Here is a 17,512-nt window from a genome sequence, read left to right as displayed (position 1 = left end):
ACCTTTAATCGTTAACCAATTATGTAATTCCACGTGATTAAACTCATAATTATTCCCAATAGTTAATTAGGTGATTAACCTAAATCTTTAATCTATTAAATTATGCCACGAAAGTTCATCTAATCATGTAATTACATGTAGCTTATTAGATGTCGAAAGGTGATTCCTAATAAGCCCGGTGCCAAGGCTTGTCTATATGCCAATTTAATCATACATCCATTCACATAAGTAAAAGCATAATTGAATAAAGCAAAATAAACAAACATAATAAACACATATGATACTGTATCTAAGCTGGTCTTCATGATGTCCAACATGCAGATATCCATCTCCAATCGTGACTCGAAGACTAGGGAGAAACCCTAGCCGTGGGCCGTGAGTCTGCTTCACTTTCGGGAATTTTCTTTGTGTCGAACTCCATCACGAACCTGCGTTCGCGACTTCCAGAGGCTATCCAGGGGTGTCCCTAGTCCAGAAATATTTTGGTTACCCAAAAAATTGAGGTACAACCCGAAATACCCCTTAGGAACACTCCAAGCACAAATCTGGAAAATCTGTCGCGCACACAACTTGTGTTGGCTGCTGCAATTTTTCAGCTGTGTTTCTTCGCGATTTATTCATGCTTTTCTATTCATAACATCACTAAGTACTAGTACAAAAATCCTATGCCTTGGGGAAGGCTTACAAGTGATTCTAATGAATTTACAAAGCATGGAAACTACAAATCTGAAAGAAAAAAAAACAGCTTTACAAAAAATATCCCATAGACTCTAAACGCGAGCCTATGGGTTACAACCCAAAACAATAAAATTAAATAAATTAATACCAGCTTAGTACAGTATCTCAAGGCTGCAAAACAAGTGTTAGTGGCATCCAAAAATTCACAAAATCAATCGCACACCCTAGGCACCAATCTAGCGCGCAATTATTTTTCTTATGAATCTTTGTGTTAATCTTGACTTAATACATACTAAGTTTGCTCCGATACCATTTGTTGGTTGCTAAAACTAATTTTAGACACGCAGCGGAAGCTAACTAGGATCGTCTTAGCATAGGTATAAATCAAAATTTAACAAACGATGCCCTACGGCCATAGCGTGTTTTTGCCTAACATGCTTCTAAAAATTTATTTGATCTCAAATCTTATTTTAACATGTTAATCAAACACACAAGATCAAGTTTTAATCTTTGTAAATAATCCTAGCATGCTTCTAGGTTTATATCCTAGCAATTATTAAAACAAGATCAAGTACACACAACATGGCATCAAAAAAAAGTTAGAGATTAACCAACCTCTTCAAAATCGAGGTCCTAAGCTTTCTTCTTTTCTTGAACGCACGAACCACCGTCTTGATCTCTACCAACTTGGAACGCCTACGTCGTTTCCTTGGTATTCCCCTTGACCTCCTTGCGTACGAGCAAAGTAAAATACACCGATTGGTAGTGAACCAAAAATCACACACACGATTGCACACTATGAAAAAGATCACACGGCCACTAATATATATATATTTTTTTTGTGCTTATTTCGGCCGCACTCTTTTTCTTCTCTTTTAGAGAAAGCCAATTGCCGTGTGTTGTATATGAGAAAGTCTTTGTATTTATATGATATTATAATAAGTCCACTAGGTTTTGATTTGTCCATTCCAATTGGAAATTAGAAAACCAAACCTAATTCGGATGTCATTATATGTACAATGACGGCCCCGAATTAACTCCTTGTTTGGCCCGTTATGCCTTGCAATGCAAGTCATGATTTAGTCCTACCTTGGGCCAAACATTCAAGAACTCCAAGCTCAAATATTATTTTGATCCTTAGTCCATTCTTGACTTTAATTTTGATTATGTAAAATATTTATTTTACAATCCAAATCAAAATTCTGAGACTTATTATTTTATCATAAATACACTTACAAGAATTTTGTATATCTTAACAAAAATAATTTCATCTTAGGGTTATCTTTGGAAATCCAAAACCCAATAAAATTATATCTATTTGTCATACAAATTCTATTCTTGTAAATATCCCAATGACCGTTGTGATATGGTGAAATTTGCCGATCTTCCTTTAATAGGACGAGAGACTAAAATGAGGCTACCAAGGGGACTCCGCAGGACATACAAATCTAGGCTCCCAAAATATTATTGATGTGAGCATATTTGTGCATGTTTATATCAGTGATATTCTGTCACTTTAATCATTTTCTTGGTTGATGAGGTTGATTTGTGATGAGATTTTATGAAGATAACTTCAAGGGGATGATGTTAAGAAACTGTGCTTTAAATTGGAAATTACAGAATTTTGGTACTTAAGACCTTCTTGTATATTTTGCAGGACATTCGGCAGAAGGAGCTGACAGAATAAATTACAGTCTTCAACGGACTTTTAGAGGACATTTCAAGCTGTTCGGGAAGTGCTGGATCACATTAATTGGAGTACGATGGAACTCTGAACATTACCCAAAGGCAGGGCTGGAAATCTTATGAGAAGCAGGATTTTACGCTGCGGACCGGGTCTTTAGAAGCTCAGAACTGGAGCATATGAGGTCCAAATCGAGTGATTCAAAAGCCCATAAATAAGTACACGTTCAGAGCTATGACTTTGATGAAGAAGTTCACGTCTGAATATGCTCAGAATCTCCCAGAATCCAGTTGCAAGATCGTGACAGATTTCTGTTTCCTAAAGTAATTAAGGAAACAGAGTGATTTTAGGAGTCTTAAACTAGGGTTTCTTGGGAGACGTGAGAGGTAACTAATTCTATATAATGGGACGGCAGAACTAAGAGGGACACACAGGGAGAGAGAGCCATATGCAAAGAATAGAACGTAGGTTTCTCTCCACACCATGAGCGGCTAGTTTATTTCTTTGGTTCAAGGGATTTGACTCCAATTCATGAGATTTTGAGACTTGGTTTGTTATATTTAAATTCATTCTGGATTCGAACATCTGTAGTTCTTTATTATATTCGTGAATGATTACAGGAATTAATTGATTGAGATGCATATTGATTGATATTTCGTGTGATTAAATGCTATATTGAGTACATGATACGTAATTGTTGTGTTGCTTGATTAAAAGTAGCGATTGGGCGACGTGATTATGATCCAAGTTTTCATCGTTTGCACAAGGGAATTACAGGATGAATTAAATAGTTTCCGCTTGTTAAACTATTGTTCAGTCTTAGTTTCTTCCAAAAATCCAATGCTGTTATTGATAGGAAGAGGATTGCTTAATACCACTTCAGTTGATAACAAGAATTAACTTGAGTGCTGAGCTCATGTTAATAACAGAAGGAAGGTAAGGATTTATCTGTCGTACAGATAGATTTAGCTAAGTGTTCGATAAAGATTGTGTACCTTAGAAGTCTATGATAAATCCATGAATTGGTTGCTCAATATCCTTTGATCCGAAGTTTGTTAATTCTTATTTCCCGTAAGTATTGTTGTGTTTACATTCTAGTTTAGTTGAATTAAAATCAAATCTTCCCCTATTTCAATTAGTGCGTTAAGAACTGTGAATTAATCACTTGGTCCCTGAGGATCGACCCTTATTCATCACTTTTACCAGTTAAGGTTTCAGAGTAAGGTAATTATTTTTGCTTGCACTCGGCACGCATCAAAATTTGGCGCCGTTGCCGGGGATCAACTGTGATTGAATTTTCTGTTGTTAACGTTTTTTCTATTTTTATTTTTTTAGGTTTATGACCAGGTCGTCTCACATTGGTGAACTAGAATACGATCCAGAACTTGAAAGAACAGTCCGTAGATTGAGGAGGGAAGCCCGACAAGCTCAAGCATTATCTCCTCCGTCAATAAGCACTCCCTCCGGAATCAACATAGCGATAGATTTACACTCTCAAAGCTCATATAGTGAATCTGAATTCGAAAAGGAAGACATGGCTGCAAACGATAGGACTCTTAAGCAATTGGCTGCACCTACCTTGAATCAACAACCTTTATGCATTGAATTTCCTGCATTAGGTGCTGCCTTTGAGTTGAAGTCAGGACTAATTCACCTTTTGCCTACTTTTCGTGGTCTAGCAGGTGAAGATCTGCACAAGCATCTTAAGGAATTTCATGTGGTGTGTTCTAGCTTGAGGCCGCAAAACATCACCGAAGAACAAGTGAAATTACGAGCTTTTCCTTTTTCCTTAGCAGATTCGGCCAAAGATTGATTGTATGATCTTCCTTCGGGGTCCATTAATTCTTGGAATGAGATGAAGTGCTTTTTCCTAGAGAAATTTTTTCCTGCATCACGAGCTGCCAGCATAAGGAAAGACATATGTGGTATTCGCCAACTGAATGGAGAAACTTTATACGAGTATTGGGAGCGTTTCAAAATGTTGTGTGCAAGCTGCCCACATCATCAAATTCCCGAGCAGCTCTTGATCCAATATTTCTATGAGGGGTTAATGCCAATGGATAGGAACATGATTGATACTGCCAGTGGTGGAGCACTAATGGACAAAACACCAGCAGCTGCAAGAACTTTGATTGCAAACATGGCAGCAAATTCACAGCAATTTGGGGCACGTACGGAGCATCCAGCCAAGCAAGTTAGTGAGGTAAGTACTTCTAACATTGAACGTCAAATTTTTGACTTGACTACTTTGGTGAAACAAATGGCTATAGGATCTTTACAAGCAGCAAAAGTATGTGGCATTTGTACGATGGTTGGGCATCCGACGGATATGTGTCCCACTTTGCAAGAGGAGGACTCAACACAGCAAGCTAATGCCATAGGAGGTTTTCCAGGGCAACTTCAACGGAAATTTGACCCATACCCCAACACATATACCCCAGGATTTAAACATCCAAATTTGAGTTATGGCAATCCAGCAACTGCCCAGAATAGTTTCCAATTTCCTTATCCAGCTAGACAACAACAAGGGACACAACCTCCAAATTCAGGTATGGCACTTGATGAAATCATTAAAACATTGGCTAATAATACTCAACAATTTCAACAGGAAACAAGGAGTAGCGTTCAAAATCTGGAGAAACAAATTAGCCAATTGGCTACGGCAGTGAGCAATCTTGAGGCTCAAGGATCCGGGAAGTTACCGTCTCAAACAATTGTTAATCCTCGAGAGAATGCAAGTGCTGTCACATTGCGAAGTGGGACAAAAACCGTTGATTCCAATCAACATCCTATGGTTTCAGCCCAGAAAAAGGAAGAGGAGAGGGAGGCCGACAATGACATTAAAGATTCTTCTAAGGTAACTTCTCAAACCACTATGCCGAATTCTTCTAATACTATTCCTGTTCCTTTTCCTAGCAGGTTGGCCAAGTCTAAGAAAGAGCAACAGGAGAAAGATATCCTAGAGACCTTCAGAAAATTTGAAGTAAATATCCCATTGTTGGATGCCATCAAACAAGTTCCAAAGTATGCAAAATTAATCAAGGAATTGTGTACTACGAAGAGGAAATTAAGGAGTGACGAGAAGGTCAAGGTGGGGGAGAATGTGTCAGCCATGATCCAGCGTAAGCTACCTCCAAAACAAAAAGATCCAGGAATGTTTACAATTCCATGTGTGATTGGTAACAAAAAAAATTGAGCGTGCCATGTTAGATTTAGGTGCATCTATAAATGTCATGCCACACTCAATTTATGCATCGTTGAATTTGGGTCCATTGAAAGAAACAAGAGTGATTATTCAGTTAGCCGACCGTTCTAATGCATACCCCGACGGGGTAGTTGAAGATGTTTTGGTGCAGGTTGACGAGTTGATTTTTCCGGCTGATTTTTACATCCTCAATATGGAAGATGGAAGGTCTCCAAATCCTGCTCCGATTTTATTAGGAAGACCCTTTCTCAAAACAGCAAAGACAAAAATTGATGTTCACGATGGTACTCTCACCATGGAGTTCGACTGGGAAGTTGTGAAATTTCATATATTTGATGCTATGAGATACCCCAATGACACTCACTCTTTATTTTGTGTTGATTTGATTGAGGTACTCGTGCAGGAAGCTTTTGAATTAACGGATGAAGATGAGTTGAGCATAGTTATTGCAAACGACTTAGGAAAAATCAATGCAATTTCACCTCTGAATTCGGCATTGGAGGAGACAATTATGGCACTGGAATCGTTATCTCCAATTCCTAAGAGGTTTGAATCGTCCAAAATAGAATTACCACTCTCCCATTCTAAGTTGTTACCTTCTATTGTGCAGGCACCTACTTTGGAGCTAAAGCCTCTTCCAGGACACCTAAAATATGTCCATTTGGGAGACAACAATACACTTCCAGTCATCATTGCTCATGGTTTGACGGCATGGCAAGAAGAAAGATTAATTCGAGTGTTACGGGATCATATCACAGCAATCGGTTGGACCTTAGCCGACATTAAAGGCATCAGTCCATCGATGTGTATGCATCGGATTTTATTGGAAGCAGGGTCCAAGCCAAGTCGAGAAGCCCAACGGAGATTGAACCCAGTCATGAAGGAAGTGGTCATGAAAGAGATCTTTAAGCTTTTGGATACAGGAATCATCTACCCGATTTCAGACAGCGCGTGGGTAAGTCCAGTACAGGTAGTACCAAAAAAATCAGGAATGACAGTGATCAAGAACCAAAACAACGAGCTCATTCCAACAAGAGTACAGAGCGGGTGGAGAATGTGTATTGACTACCGCAAATTGAACGCTGTGACAAGGAAAGATCATTTTCCTCTTCCATTCATTGACCAGATGTTGGAACGATTGGCAGGTAAGTCTTTCTACTGTTTCCTTGATGGTTATTCTGGTTATAATCAAGTCGTCATTGCACCTGAAGATCAAGAAAAAACCACATTCACATGCCCATTCGGGACATTTGCATTCAGAAGAATGCCATTCGGACTTTGTAATGCGCCCGAAACATTTCAAAGATGCATGATGAGTATTTTTTCTGAATTAATAGAAAATTGCATTGAAGTGTTCATGGATGACTTTACTGTTTACGGTGATTCGTTTGACATTTGTTTGGATAATCTGGGTCGCGTGTTAGACCAATGCGTTGCAACAAACCTTGTTTTGAATTTTGAAAAATGTCATTTTATGGTGAAACAAGGAATTGTCTTGGGTCATGTTATTTCAGAGAAGGGTATCGAAGTTGATAAAGCTACAATTGATTTAATCATACACTTACCATATCCTAACAATGTACGAGAGGTGCGTTCTTTTTGTGGCCATGCAGGTTTTTATCGCAGGTTTATTAAGGACTTCTCAAAGATTGCTTTGCCTTTATCTAGACTTTTACAAAAAGAAGTTCCTTTCGAGTTCAACCAAGAATGCAAGGAGGCTTTTGATAAGCTGAAAACCGCATTGACGACCACTCCTATAATTCAACCTCCTGATTGGACGCTACCTTTCGAGATTATGTGTGATGCCAGTAATTACGCGGTAGGAGCGGTATTAGGACAGCGATTTGACAAGCAAGCTCATGTGATCTATTATGCCTCCAGAACACTCAACCCGGCGCAGTGCAATTATTCCACCACTGAGAAAGAGCTTCTAGCCATTGTATTTGCATTAGACAAATTTCGGTCTTATTTGCTTGGTTCTAAAGTGATTGTATTTTCTGATCATGCAGCTTTGAAGCATCTAATAGCCAAGAAGGAGTCGAAACCAAGACTGATTAGATGGATTCTTCTTTTGCAAGAATTTGATATTGAGATCAAAGACAAGAAAGGAGCTGAGAACCTTGTTGCTGACCATTTGAGTCGATTGAGAAGGGAAGAAGATGCTGAGCCTTTGCATGAATTTTTCCCTGATGAACATTTGTTTGCCGTCAAAGAGATGCTCCCTTGGTATGCTGATTTGGTAAATTACTTGGTTGCCAAAATTTTACTTGATGATATGACTAGGGCCAAGAGAGATAAAGTTAAGAGTGAAGCAAAATATTATGTGTGGGATGACCCATACTTGTGGAAAATGTGTTCAGATCAAATTATTAGGCGGTGTGTGCCTGATTCAGAAATTTTGTCTATCCTTACATTCTGCCATACATATGCTTGTGGAGGTCATTTTGGCCCTAAGAGAACAGCGAAGAAAGTTTTGGATAGCGGATTTTATTGGCCTACATTATTCCATGATGCTTACGTGATGTGCAAGAATTGTGAACCGTGCCAAAAGACAGGCAGCTTGACTCGTCGGAACGAGATGGTACAAACACCCATTCTTGCGTGTGAGATTTTTGATATCTGGGGTATCGATTTTATGGGTCCATTTCCATCATCTTTTGGATTTGCGTATATTTTACTTGCTGTAGATTATGTGTCTAAATGGGTGGAAGCAAAGGCCACTAAGACTGACGATTCCAAAGTTGTTTCGGGTTTTATCAAAACTAACATCTTTGGCAGATTCGGCATTCCACGGGCAATGATCAGCGATCAAGGAAGTCACTTTTGTAACCGCACGATTGACGCATTGCTAAAAAAATATGGGGTCTTTCATAAAACCTCCACTCCCTATCACCCCCAAACAAATGAACAAGCTGAAGTATCCAACAGAGAAGTCAAATCCATTTTGGAGAAGATGGTCAAGCCCAATAGGAAGGATTGGAGCATGAGGCTTGATGATGCTTTATGGGCATACCGAACAGCCTATAAGACACCACTCGGGATGTCTCCTTATCGGCTAGTTTTTGGGAAAACATGTCACCTTCCCGTCGAGTTAGAGCACAAGGCATTTTGGGCAGTAAAACGTTGTAATATGGACTTGGAGGCAGCCGGCAAAGAGAGAAAGTTACAACTCCAAGAATTGGAAGAGATACGATTGGAAGCCTATGAAAACTCCAGAATTTATAAGGAAAAGACCAAAGCCATTCATGACAAGATGATTGTTAGGAAGCAATTTGTGGTTGGGCAAAAAGTTTTGCTTTATAACTCGCGCTTGAAGCTTATGCCAGGTAAGTTACGTTCTCGTTGGCTTGGTCCTTTTGTTGTTACTAATGTGTTTCCTCATGGTGCAGTTGAAGTCAAAAGTTTCGACACTAACAAGGTATTCAAGGTCAATGGGCATCGGCTGAAACCATTTTATGACGGGTTTCAAGAGCACACTGTGGAGGATATCCCATTGCACGATCCAGTTTCTACCCACTAAGGAGAGTGGCTGCGTCGAGCTTAACGACGTAAACCAAATGCGCTGCTTGGGAGGCAACCCAAGAATGACCTGTTGGTCACAATTAGCTATGTTCTCTTTCTCTATCACTTTAGAATAATTTCATCTACTGTCTTTAAAAAAAAAAAAAAAAAAAAAAAAGGTCGTTTCTTTACAATGAGGGCACTGTAAACCTCAAGTGTGGGGGAGACTGTCATGTGCTGATAACCTGTGTGTGAATAAACTTGGGATTAGGCTTAAACTCATTAAGATACAGCATGCATAGGGGTTCGCAACCTCAGCTTGGACCTTGCAATGTCTTGTGAATTTTTGATAAGCATACTTAGTTCTTAGTAACTGATTGAGGCAGTATTTCTTGTGAGGATATGTATACTGACAACCTAGCAGTGAAGAAGGATTGCGCAGCAAACTTTTAACCCTTTTTCCTCCTTAGGCCAGTCCTATATCTGGGTTTAAGTAAATAGGGAAAGGTCATCACTTTGGTAGGATGGAGCATAAGATGCACCTATCAAACCCCAAAAACAATTAAAGTGAGATGGAGCATAAAATGCACTCACCAGAATGAAAAGAATGAATCGGAAAAAAAAAAATGTTACTTCTGCAGTAAGATGGAGCATAACATGCACTTACTGCAGGCAAAATAAAAAAAGAAAAAAAAGAAAAAAAGAAAAAAAGAAAAAATTGTGAATCCTTATTTTACTACCTGGATTGTAGTGGCAGGGAGAGAAAGGAAGGGGTGAGTTGTGCAGGAATTGTTCATGTTAGATTGGAAGTCCCATGACTGATCAAGTTACTTGTAACATGATGTGAAAAGAGCTGAGTATACTTGAATTAATTTTAATGGACATTGCCAGTGTTCTGAGATGGGTATGTGGCCTTGTATTTTTGCATGGGTGCGTTTTACTCGAGGACGCGTAAAAGTTAAGTGTGGGGGAATTTGATGTGAGCATATTTGTGCATGTTTATATCAGTGATAATCTGTCACTTAAATCATTTTCTTGGTTGATGAGGTTGATTTGTGATGAGATTTTATAAAGATAACTTCAAGGGGATGATGTTAAGAAACTGTGCTTTAAATTGGAAATTACAGAATTTTGGTACTTAAGACCTTCTTGTATATTTTGCAGGACATTCGGCAGAAGGAGCTGACAGAATAAATTGCAGTCTTCAACGGACTTTTAGAGGACATTTCAAGCTGTTCGGGAAGTGCTGGATCACATTAATTGGAGTACGATGGAACTCTGAACATTACCCAAAGGCAGGGCTGGAAATCTTATGAGAAGCAGGATTTTACGCTGCGGACCGGGTCTTTAGAAGCTCAGAACTGGAGCATATGAGGTCCAAATCGAGTGATTCAAAAGCCCATAAATAAGTACACGTTCAGAGCTATGACTTTGATGAAGAAGTTCACGTCTGAATATGCTCAGAATCGCCCAGAATCCAGTTGCAAGATCGTGACAGATTTCTGTTTCCTAAAGTAATTAAGGAAACAGAGTGATTTTAGGAGTCTTAAACTAGGGTTTCTTGGGAGACGTGAGAGGTAACTAATTCTATATAATGGGACGGCAGAACTAAGAGGGACGCACAGGGAGAGAGAGCCATATGCAAAGAATAGAACGTAGGTTTCTCTCCACACCATGAGCGGCTAGTTTATTTCTTTGGTTCAAGGGATTTGACTCCAATTCATGAGATTTTGAGACTTGGTTTGTTATATTTAAATTCATTCTGGATTCGAACATCTGTAGTTCTTTATTATATTCGTGAATGATTACATGAATTAATTGATTGAGATGCATATTGATTGATATTTCGTGTGGTTAAATGCTATATTGAGTACATGATACGTAATTGTTGTGTTGCTTGATTAAAAGTAGCGATTGGGCGACGTGATTATGATCCAAGTTTTCATCGTTTGCACAAGGGAATTACAGGATGAATTAAATAGTTTCCGCTTGTTAAACTATTGTTCAGTCTTAGTTTCTTCCAAAAATCCAATGCTGTTATTGATAGGAAGAGGATTGCTTAATACCACTTCAGTTGATAACAAGAATTAACTTGAGTGCTGAGCTCATGGTAATAACAGAAGGAAGGTAAGGATTTATCTGTCGTACAGATAGATTTAGCTAAGTGTTCGATAAAGATTGTGTACCTTAGAAGTCTATGATAAATCCATGAATTGGTTGCTCAATATCCTTTGATCCGAAGTTTGTTAATTCTTATTTCCGTAAGTATTGTTGTGTTTACATTCTAGTTTAGTTGAATTAAAATCAAATCTTCCCCTATTTCAATTAGTGCGTTAAGAACTGTGAATTAATCACTTGGTCCCTGAGGATCGACCCTTATTCATCACTTTTACCAGTTAAGGTTTCAGAGTAAGGTAATTATTTTTGCTTGCGCTCGGCACGCATCAATTATTCTTTACCGCCAAGCCCTATGACTAGGAATAATATTTCAATCCAATGTTCGTCCGACACCACCTGAACTATGGATGAACTCCCAGAGATGTACGATACTTACATCGAGGCTTTTCCTTATTAGAAACCTGTCCCTGACCTGTGAGATGTGTACGAATATATCCTCCATGCAACACCCGGTAAGTTGAAGTGAGAGTTTGTGTACTATCAAACACTCCAAAGTCCATATTTCCCCTGAGTTCTCAGTTCCCTTATATCTATCCACTAAGCGTATTAGATTGACCCGTCGATCAATCTAGATGCTAACGCTTGATCCATAAGGATCACTCTGCAGAGTTTCTGGGTAGATTAATTTGAACCTCTCAGGTGGGTGCTTACACTTCCGTATCCCGAAAGTACATGAATGACTATTTTGTAGGTATGCTCCCACACCCTAGTGGCATACATCCAATCCATCGAGTATATTGACAATAGTGTGTGTCTCACTCATTGATGAATCAAAACGCACACGCTATAAGTATGAAAGTATTGACCTACTCAAGCTTAAGATATATCGTACTCTCACAGCTATAGGATGAACAACTCATTGATAGTACTTTTCTGGTTGTTCTTTCCTATGTAAGTCCGTCAATGTATGTTTCCTTACATACACCAGTGCACCAATCCGAGACTCCTCTCGAGTGATCAAGACAAACCACTCCCCTATTTGGAGATGTCCATGCACTACAACCTATATCAACAAAGTGCCTAACTTTGTTAATCTGGTTGTGACTAATTTATTTCGGATGTAATAGTGAATCTTGTGTCTGTCTATACTCACACATAAAGTGTATCTGAGTATCCAAGATTACTATAAATAACATCTCTAGACATTGATGGAACATTCATACATAAATGAAAAGACATCTAATACACATAATGCAATATTAAATATTCATCAATAAACCTCAGAACTGTCATACATGGTATGTTTTTAGGACATAATCCCAACAACAAAACGTCAAAAGCTCGTCTATGGAGAGAGTTTAGCAAATCGAAAGCATCAAAGTGGACCATTGTACTCTATTTAGTGTTCTTAGAAGTCTAACATGCTAGTTTAGCTTTCGTTCAACGTTCGATAAGGTAATGACGCCAATAGATCATGTTACATTTCAAATTGCACAAAAACGTCAAAAGTTCGTCTATGGGGAGAGTTTAGCAATTCCAAAGCATCGAAGTGGACCATTGTCCTCTATTTAGTGTTCTTAGAAGTCTAACACGCAAGTTTAGCTTTCGTCCAACGTTTGATAAGGTAATGATGCCAATAGACCATGTTACATTTCAACCTGCACAAAAATGTCAAAAGCTCATCTATGGAGAGAGTTGAGCAATTCCAAAGCATCAAAGTGGACCGCTGTACTCTATTTAGTGTTCTTAAAAGTCCAACACGCTAGTTTAGCTTTCGTGCAACATTTTATAAGGTAATGATGCCAATAGACAATGGTACGTTTCAAATAGCACAAAAATGTCAAACCTCGTCTATGGAGAGAGTTGAGCAATTCCAAAGCATCAAAGTGGACCACTGTACTCTATTTTGTGTTCTTAGAAGTCTAACATGCAAGTTTAGCTTTCGTGCCACGTTTCATAAGGTAATGATGCCAATAGACAATGTTACGTTTCAAATTGCACAAAACGTCAAAAGCTCGTCTATGGAGAGAGTTTAGCAAACCCAAAGCATCAAAGTGGACCATTGTACTCTATTTAGTGTTCTTAGAAGTCTAACATACTAGTTTAGCTTTCGTGCAACGTTCGATAAGGTAATGATGCCAATAGACCATGTTACATTTCAAAATGCACAAAGACGTCAAAAGCTCATCTATGGAGAGAGTTGAGCAATTCCAAAGCAACGAAGTGGACCATTGTACTCTATTTAGTGTTCTTAGAAGTCTAACATGCTAGTTTCACTTTCGTGCAACGTTTGATAAGGTAATGATGCCAATAGACCATGTTACATTTCAAATTGCACAAAGACGTAAAAAGCTCATCTATGGAGAGAGTTGAGCAATGCCAAAGCATCAAGGTGGACCATTGTACTCTATTTAGTGTGCTTAGAAGTCTGACAAGCAAGTTTAGCTTTCGTCCAACGTTTGATAAGGTAATGATGCCAATAGACCATGTTACATTTCAAACTGCACAAAAACGTCAAAAGCTCGTCTATGGAGAGAGTTGTGCAATTCCAAAGCATCAAAGTGGACCGGTGTACTCTATTTAGTGTTCTTAGAAGTCCAACATGCTAGTTTAGCTTTCGTGCAACGTTTCATACGGTAATGATGCCAATAGACCATGTTACATTTCAAATTGCATAAAAGGTCAAAAGCTCATGTATGGAGAGAGTTGAGCAATTTCAAAGCATCAAAGTGGACCCCTGTACTCTATTTTGTGTTCTAAGAAGTCTAACATGCTAGTTTAGCTTTCGTTCAACGTTTGATAAGGTAATGATGCCAATAGACCATGTTACATTTCAAATTGCATAAAAAGGTCAAAAGCTCATGTATGGAGAGAGTTGAGCAATTCCAAAGCATCAAAGTGGACCCCTGTACTCTATTTTGTGTTCTTAGAAGTCTAACATGCTAGTTTAGCTTTCGTTCAACGTTCGATAAGGTAATGACGCCAGTAGACCATGTTACATTTCAAATTGCCCAAAACGTCAAAAGCTCGTCTATGGAGAGAGTTGAGCAATTCCAAAGCATCGAAGTGGAGCATTGTACTCTATTTATTGTTTTTAGAAGTCTAACATGCTATTTTAGCTTTCGTTCAACGTTCGATAAGGTAATGACGCCAATAGACCAAGTTACATTTCAAATTGCACAAAAACGTCAAAAGCTCATCTATGGAGAGAGTTGAGCAATTCCAAAGCATCAAAGTGGACCGCTGTACTCTATTTAGTGTTCTTAAAAGTCCAACACGCTAGTTTAGCTTTCGGGCAACGTTTTATAAGGTAATGATGCCAATAGACAATGGTACGTTTCAAATTGCACAAAAATGTCAATCCTCGTCTATGGAGAGAGTTGAGCAATTCCAAGGCATCAAAGTGGACCGCTGTACTCTATTTTGTGTTCTTAGAAGTCTAACATGCAAGTTTAGCTTTCGTGCCACGTTTCGTAAGGTAATGATGCCAATAGACAATGTTACGTTTCAAATTGCACAAAACGTCAAAACCTAGTCTATGGAGAGAGTTTAGCAAATCCAAAGCATCAAAGTGGACCATTGTACTCTATTTAGTGTTCTTAGAAGTCTAACATGCTAGTTTAGCTTTCGTGCAACATTCGATAAGGTAATGATGCATATACACCATTTTACATTTCGAATTGGACAAAGACGTCAAAAGCTCGTCTATGGAGAGGTTTGAGCAATTCCAAAGCAACGAAGTGGACCATTGTACTCTATTTAGTGTTCTTAGAAGTCTAGCACGTAAGTTTAGCTTTCGTCCAACGTTTGATAAGGTAATGATTGCAATAGACCATGTTACATTTCAAACTACACAAAAACGTCAAAAGCTCGTCTATGGAGGGAGTTGAGCAATTCCAAAGCATCGAAGTGGACCGCTGTACTCTATTTAATGTTCTTAGAAGTCTAACATGCTAGTGTCACTTTCGTTCAACGTTCGAAAAGTTAATGATGCCAATAGACCATGTTACATTTCAAATTGTGCAAAGACGTCAAAAGCTCATCTATGGAGAGAGTTGAGCAATTCCAAAGCATCGAAGTGGACCATTGTACTCTATTTAGCGTTCTTAGAAGTCTGACACGCAAGTTTAGCTTTCGTCCAGTGTCTGGTAAGGTAATGATGCCAATAGACCATGTTACATTTCAAACTGCACAAAAACGTCAAAAGCTCGTCTATGGAGAGAGTTGTGCAATTCTAAAGCATCAAAGTGGACCGGTGTACTCTATTTAGTGTTCTTAGAAGTCCAACACGCTAGTTTAGCTTTCGTGCAACGTTTCATAAGGTAATGATGCCAATAGACCGTGTTAAATTGCAAATTGCATAAAAAGGTCAAAAGCTCATGTATGGAGAGAGTTGAGCAATTCCAAAGCATCAAAGTGGACCCCTATACTCTATTTTGTGTTCTTCGAAGTCGAACATGCTAGTTTAGCTTTCGTGCCACTTTTCTTAAGGTAATGATGCCAATAGACAATGTTACATTTCAGATTGCACAAAACGTCAAAAGCTCGTCTATGGAGAGAGTTTAGCAAATCGAAAGCATCAAAGTGGACCATTGTACTCTATTTAGTGTTCTTAGAAGTCTAACATGCTAGTTTAGCTTTCGTTCAACGTTCGATAAGGTAATGACGCCAATAGATCATGTTACATTTCAAATTGCACAAAAAGGTCAAAAGCTCGTCTATGGGGATAATTTAGCAATTCCAAAGCATCGAAGTGGACCATTGTCCTCTATTTAGTGTTCTTAGAAGTCTAACACGCAAGTTTAGCTTTCGTCCAACGTTTGATAAGGTAATGATGCCAAAGACCATGTTACATTTCAACCTGCACAAAAATGTCAAAAGCTCATCTATGGAGAGAGTTGAGCAATTCCAAAGCATCAAAGTGGACCGTTGTACTCTATTTAGTGTTCTTAAAAGTCCAACATGCTAGTTTAGCTTTCGTGCAATGTTTGATAAGGTAATGATGCCAATAGACCATGTTACATTTCAACCTGCACAAAAATGTCAAAAGCTCATCTATGGAGAGAGTTGAGCAATTCCAAAGCATCAAAGTGGACCCCTGTACTCTATTTTGTGTTCTTAGAAGTCTAACATGCAAGTTTAGCTTTCGTGCCACGTTTCGTAAGGTAATGATGCCAATAGACAATGTTACGTTTCAAATTGCACAAAACGTCAAAAGCTCGTCTATGGAGAGAGTTTAGCAAATCCAAAGCATCAAAGTGGACCATTGTACTCTATTTAGTGTTCATAGAAGTCTAACATGCTAGTTTAGCTTTCGTGCAACATTCGATAAGGTAATGATGCATATACACCATTTTACATTTCAAATTGGACAAAGACGTCAAAAGCTCGTCTATGGAGAGAGTTGAGCAATTCCAAAGCAACAAAGTGGACCATTGTACTCTATTTAGTGTTCTTAGAAGTCTAGCACGCAAGTTTAGCTTTCGTCCAACGTTTGATAAGGTAATGATTGCAATAGGCTATGTTACATTTCAAACTGCACAAAAACGTCAAAAGCTCGTCTATGGAGGGAGTTGAGCAATTCCAAAGCATCGAAGTGGACCGCTGTACTCTATTTAATGTTCTTAGAAGTCTAACATGCTAGTGTCACTTTCGAGCAACGTTCCAAAAGTTAATGATGCCAATAGACCATGTTACATTTCAAATTGTGCAAAGACATCAAAAGCTCATCTATGGAGAGAGTTGAGCAATTCCAAAGCATCGAAGTGGACCATTGTACTCTATTTAGCGTTCTTAGAAGTCTGACACGCAAGTTTAGCTTTCGTCCCGTGTCTGGTAAGGTAATGATGCCAATTGACCATCTTACATTTCAAACTGCACAAAAACGTCAAAAGCTCGTCTATGGAGAGAGTTGTGCAATTCTAAAGCATCAAAGTGGACCGGTGTAGTCTATTTAGTGTTCTTAGAAGTCCAGCACGCTAGTTTAACTTTCGTGCAACGTTTCATAAGGTAATGATGCCAATAGACCATGTTAAATTTCAAATTGCATAAAAAGGTCAAAAGCTCATGTATGGAGAGAGTTGAGCAATTCCAAAGCATCAAAGTGGACCCCTGTACTCTATTTTGTGTTCTTAGAAGTCTAACATGCTAGTTTAGCTTTCGTTCAACGTTCGATAAGGTAATGACGCCAGTAGACCATGTTACATTTCAAATTGCCCAAAACGTCAAAAGCTCGTGTATGGAGAGAGTTGAGCAATTCCAAAGCATCGAAGTGGAGCCTTGTACTCTATTTATTGTTCTTAGAAGTCTAACATGCTATTTTAGCT

General features: G+C 38.7%; 1 protein-coding gene and 1 non-coding gene across 2 annotated transcripts; one reads left to right on the top strand and one right to left on the bottom strand.

Annotated features, from left to right (window-relative positions):
• The first annotated feature begins 4,217 nt into the window (after positions 1–4,217).
• On the top strand, positions 4,218–5,558 carry LOC120003589. The gene has a single exon (XM_038852612.1). The coding sequence runs from the start codon at positions 4,218–4,220 to the stop codon at positions 5,556–5,558; it is 1,341 nt and encodes a 446-aa protein (XP_038708540.1).
• LOC120004709 lies at positions 4,266–4,372 on the bottom strand. The gene has a single exon (XR_005469622.1). It is a non-coding gene; the product is annotated as a small nucleolar RNA R71 (small nucleolar RNA).
• Positions 5,559–17,512: the final 11,954 nt, after the last annotated feature.

This window comes from Tripterygium wilfordii, chromosome 8 (genome assembly GCF_013401445.1).
Source record: "Tripterygium wilfordii isolate XIE 37 chromosome 8, ASM1340144v1, whole genome shotgun sequence".
In the NCBI taxonomy this organism is placed as follows: Eukaryota; Viridiplantae; Streptophyta; class Magnoliopsida; order Celastrales; family Celastraceae; genus Tripterygium; species Tripterygium wilfordii.
Note: the sequence above shows the minus strand (reverse complement) of the source record. Positions and strands in the feature narration are given on the sequence as shown.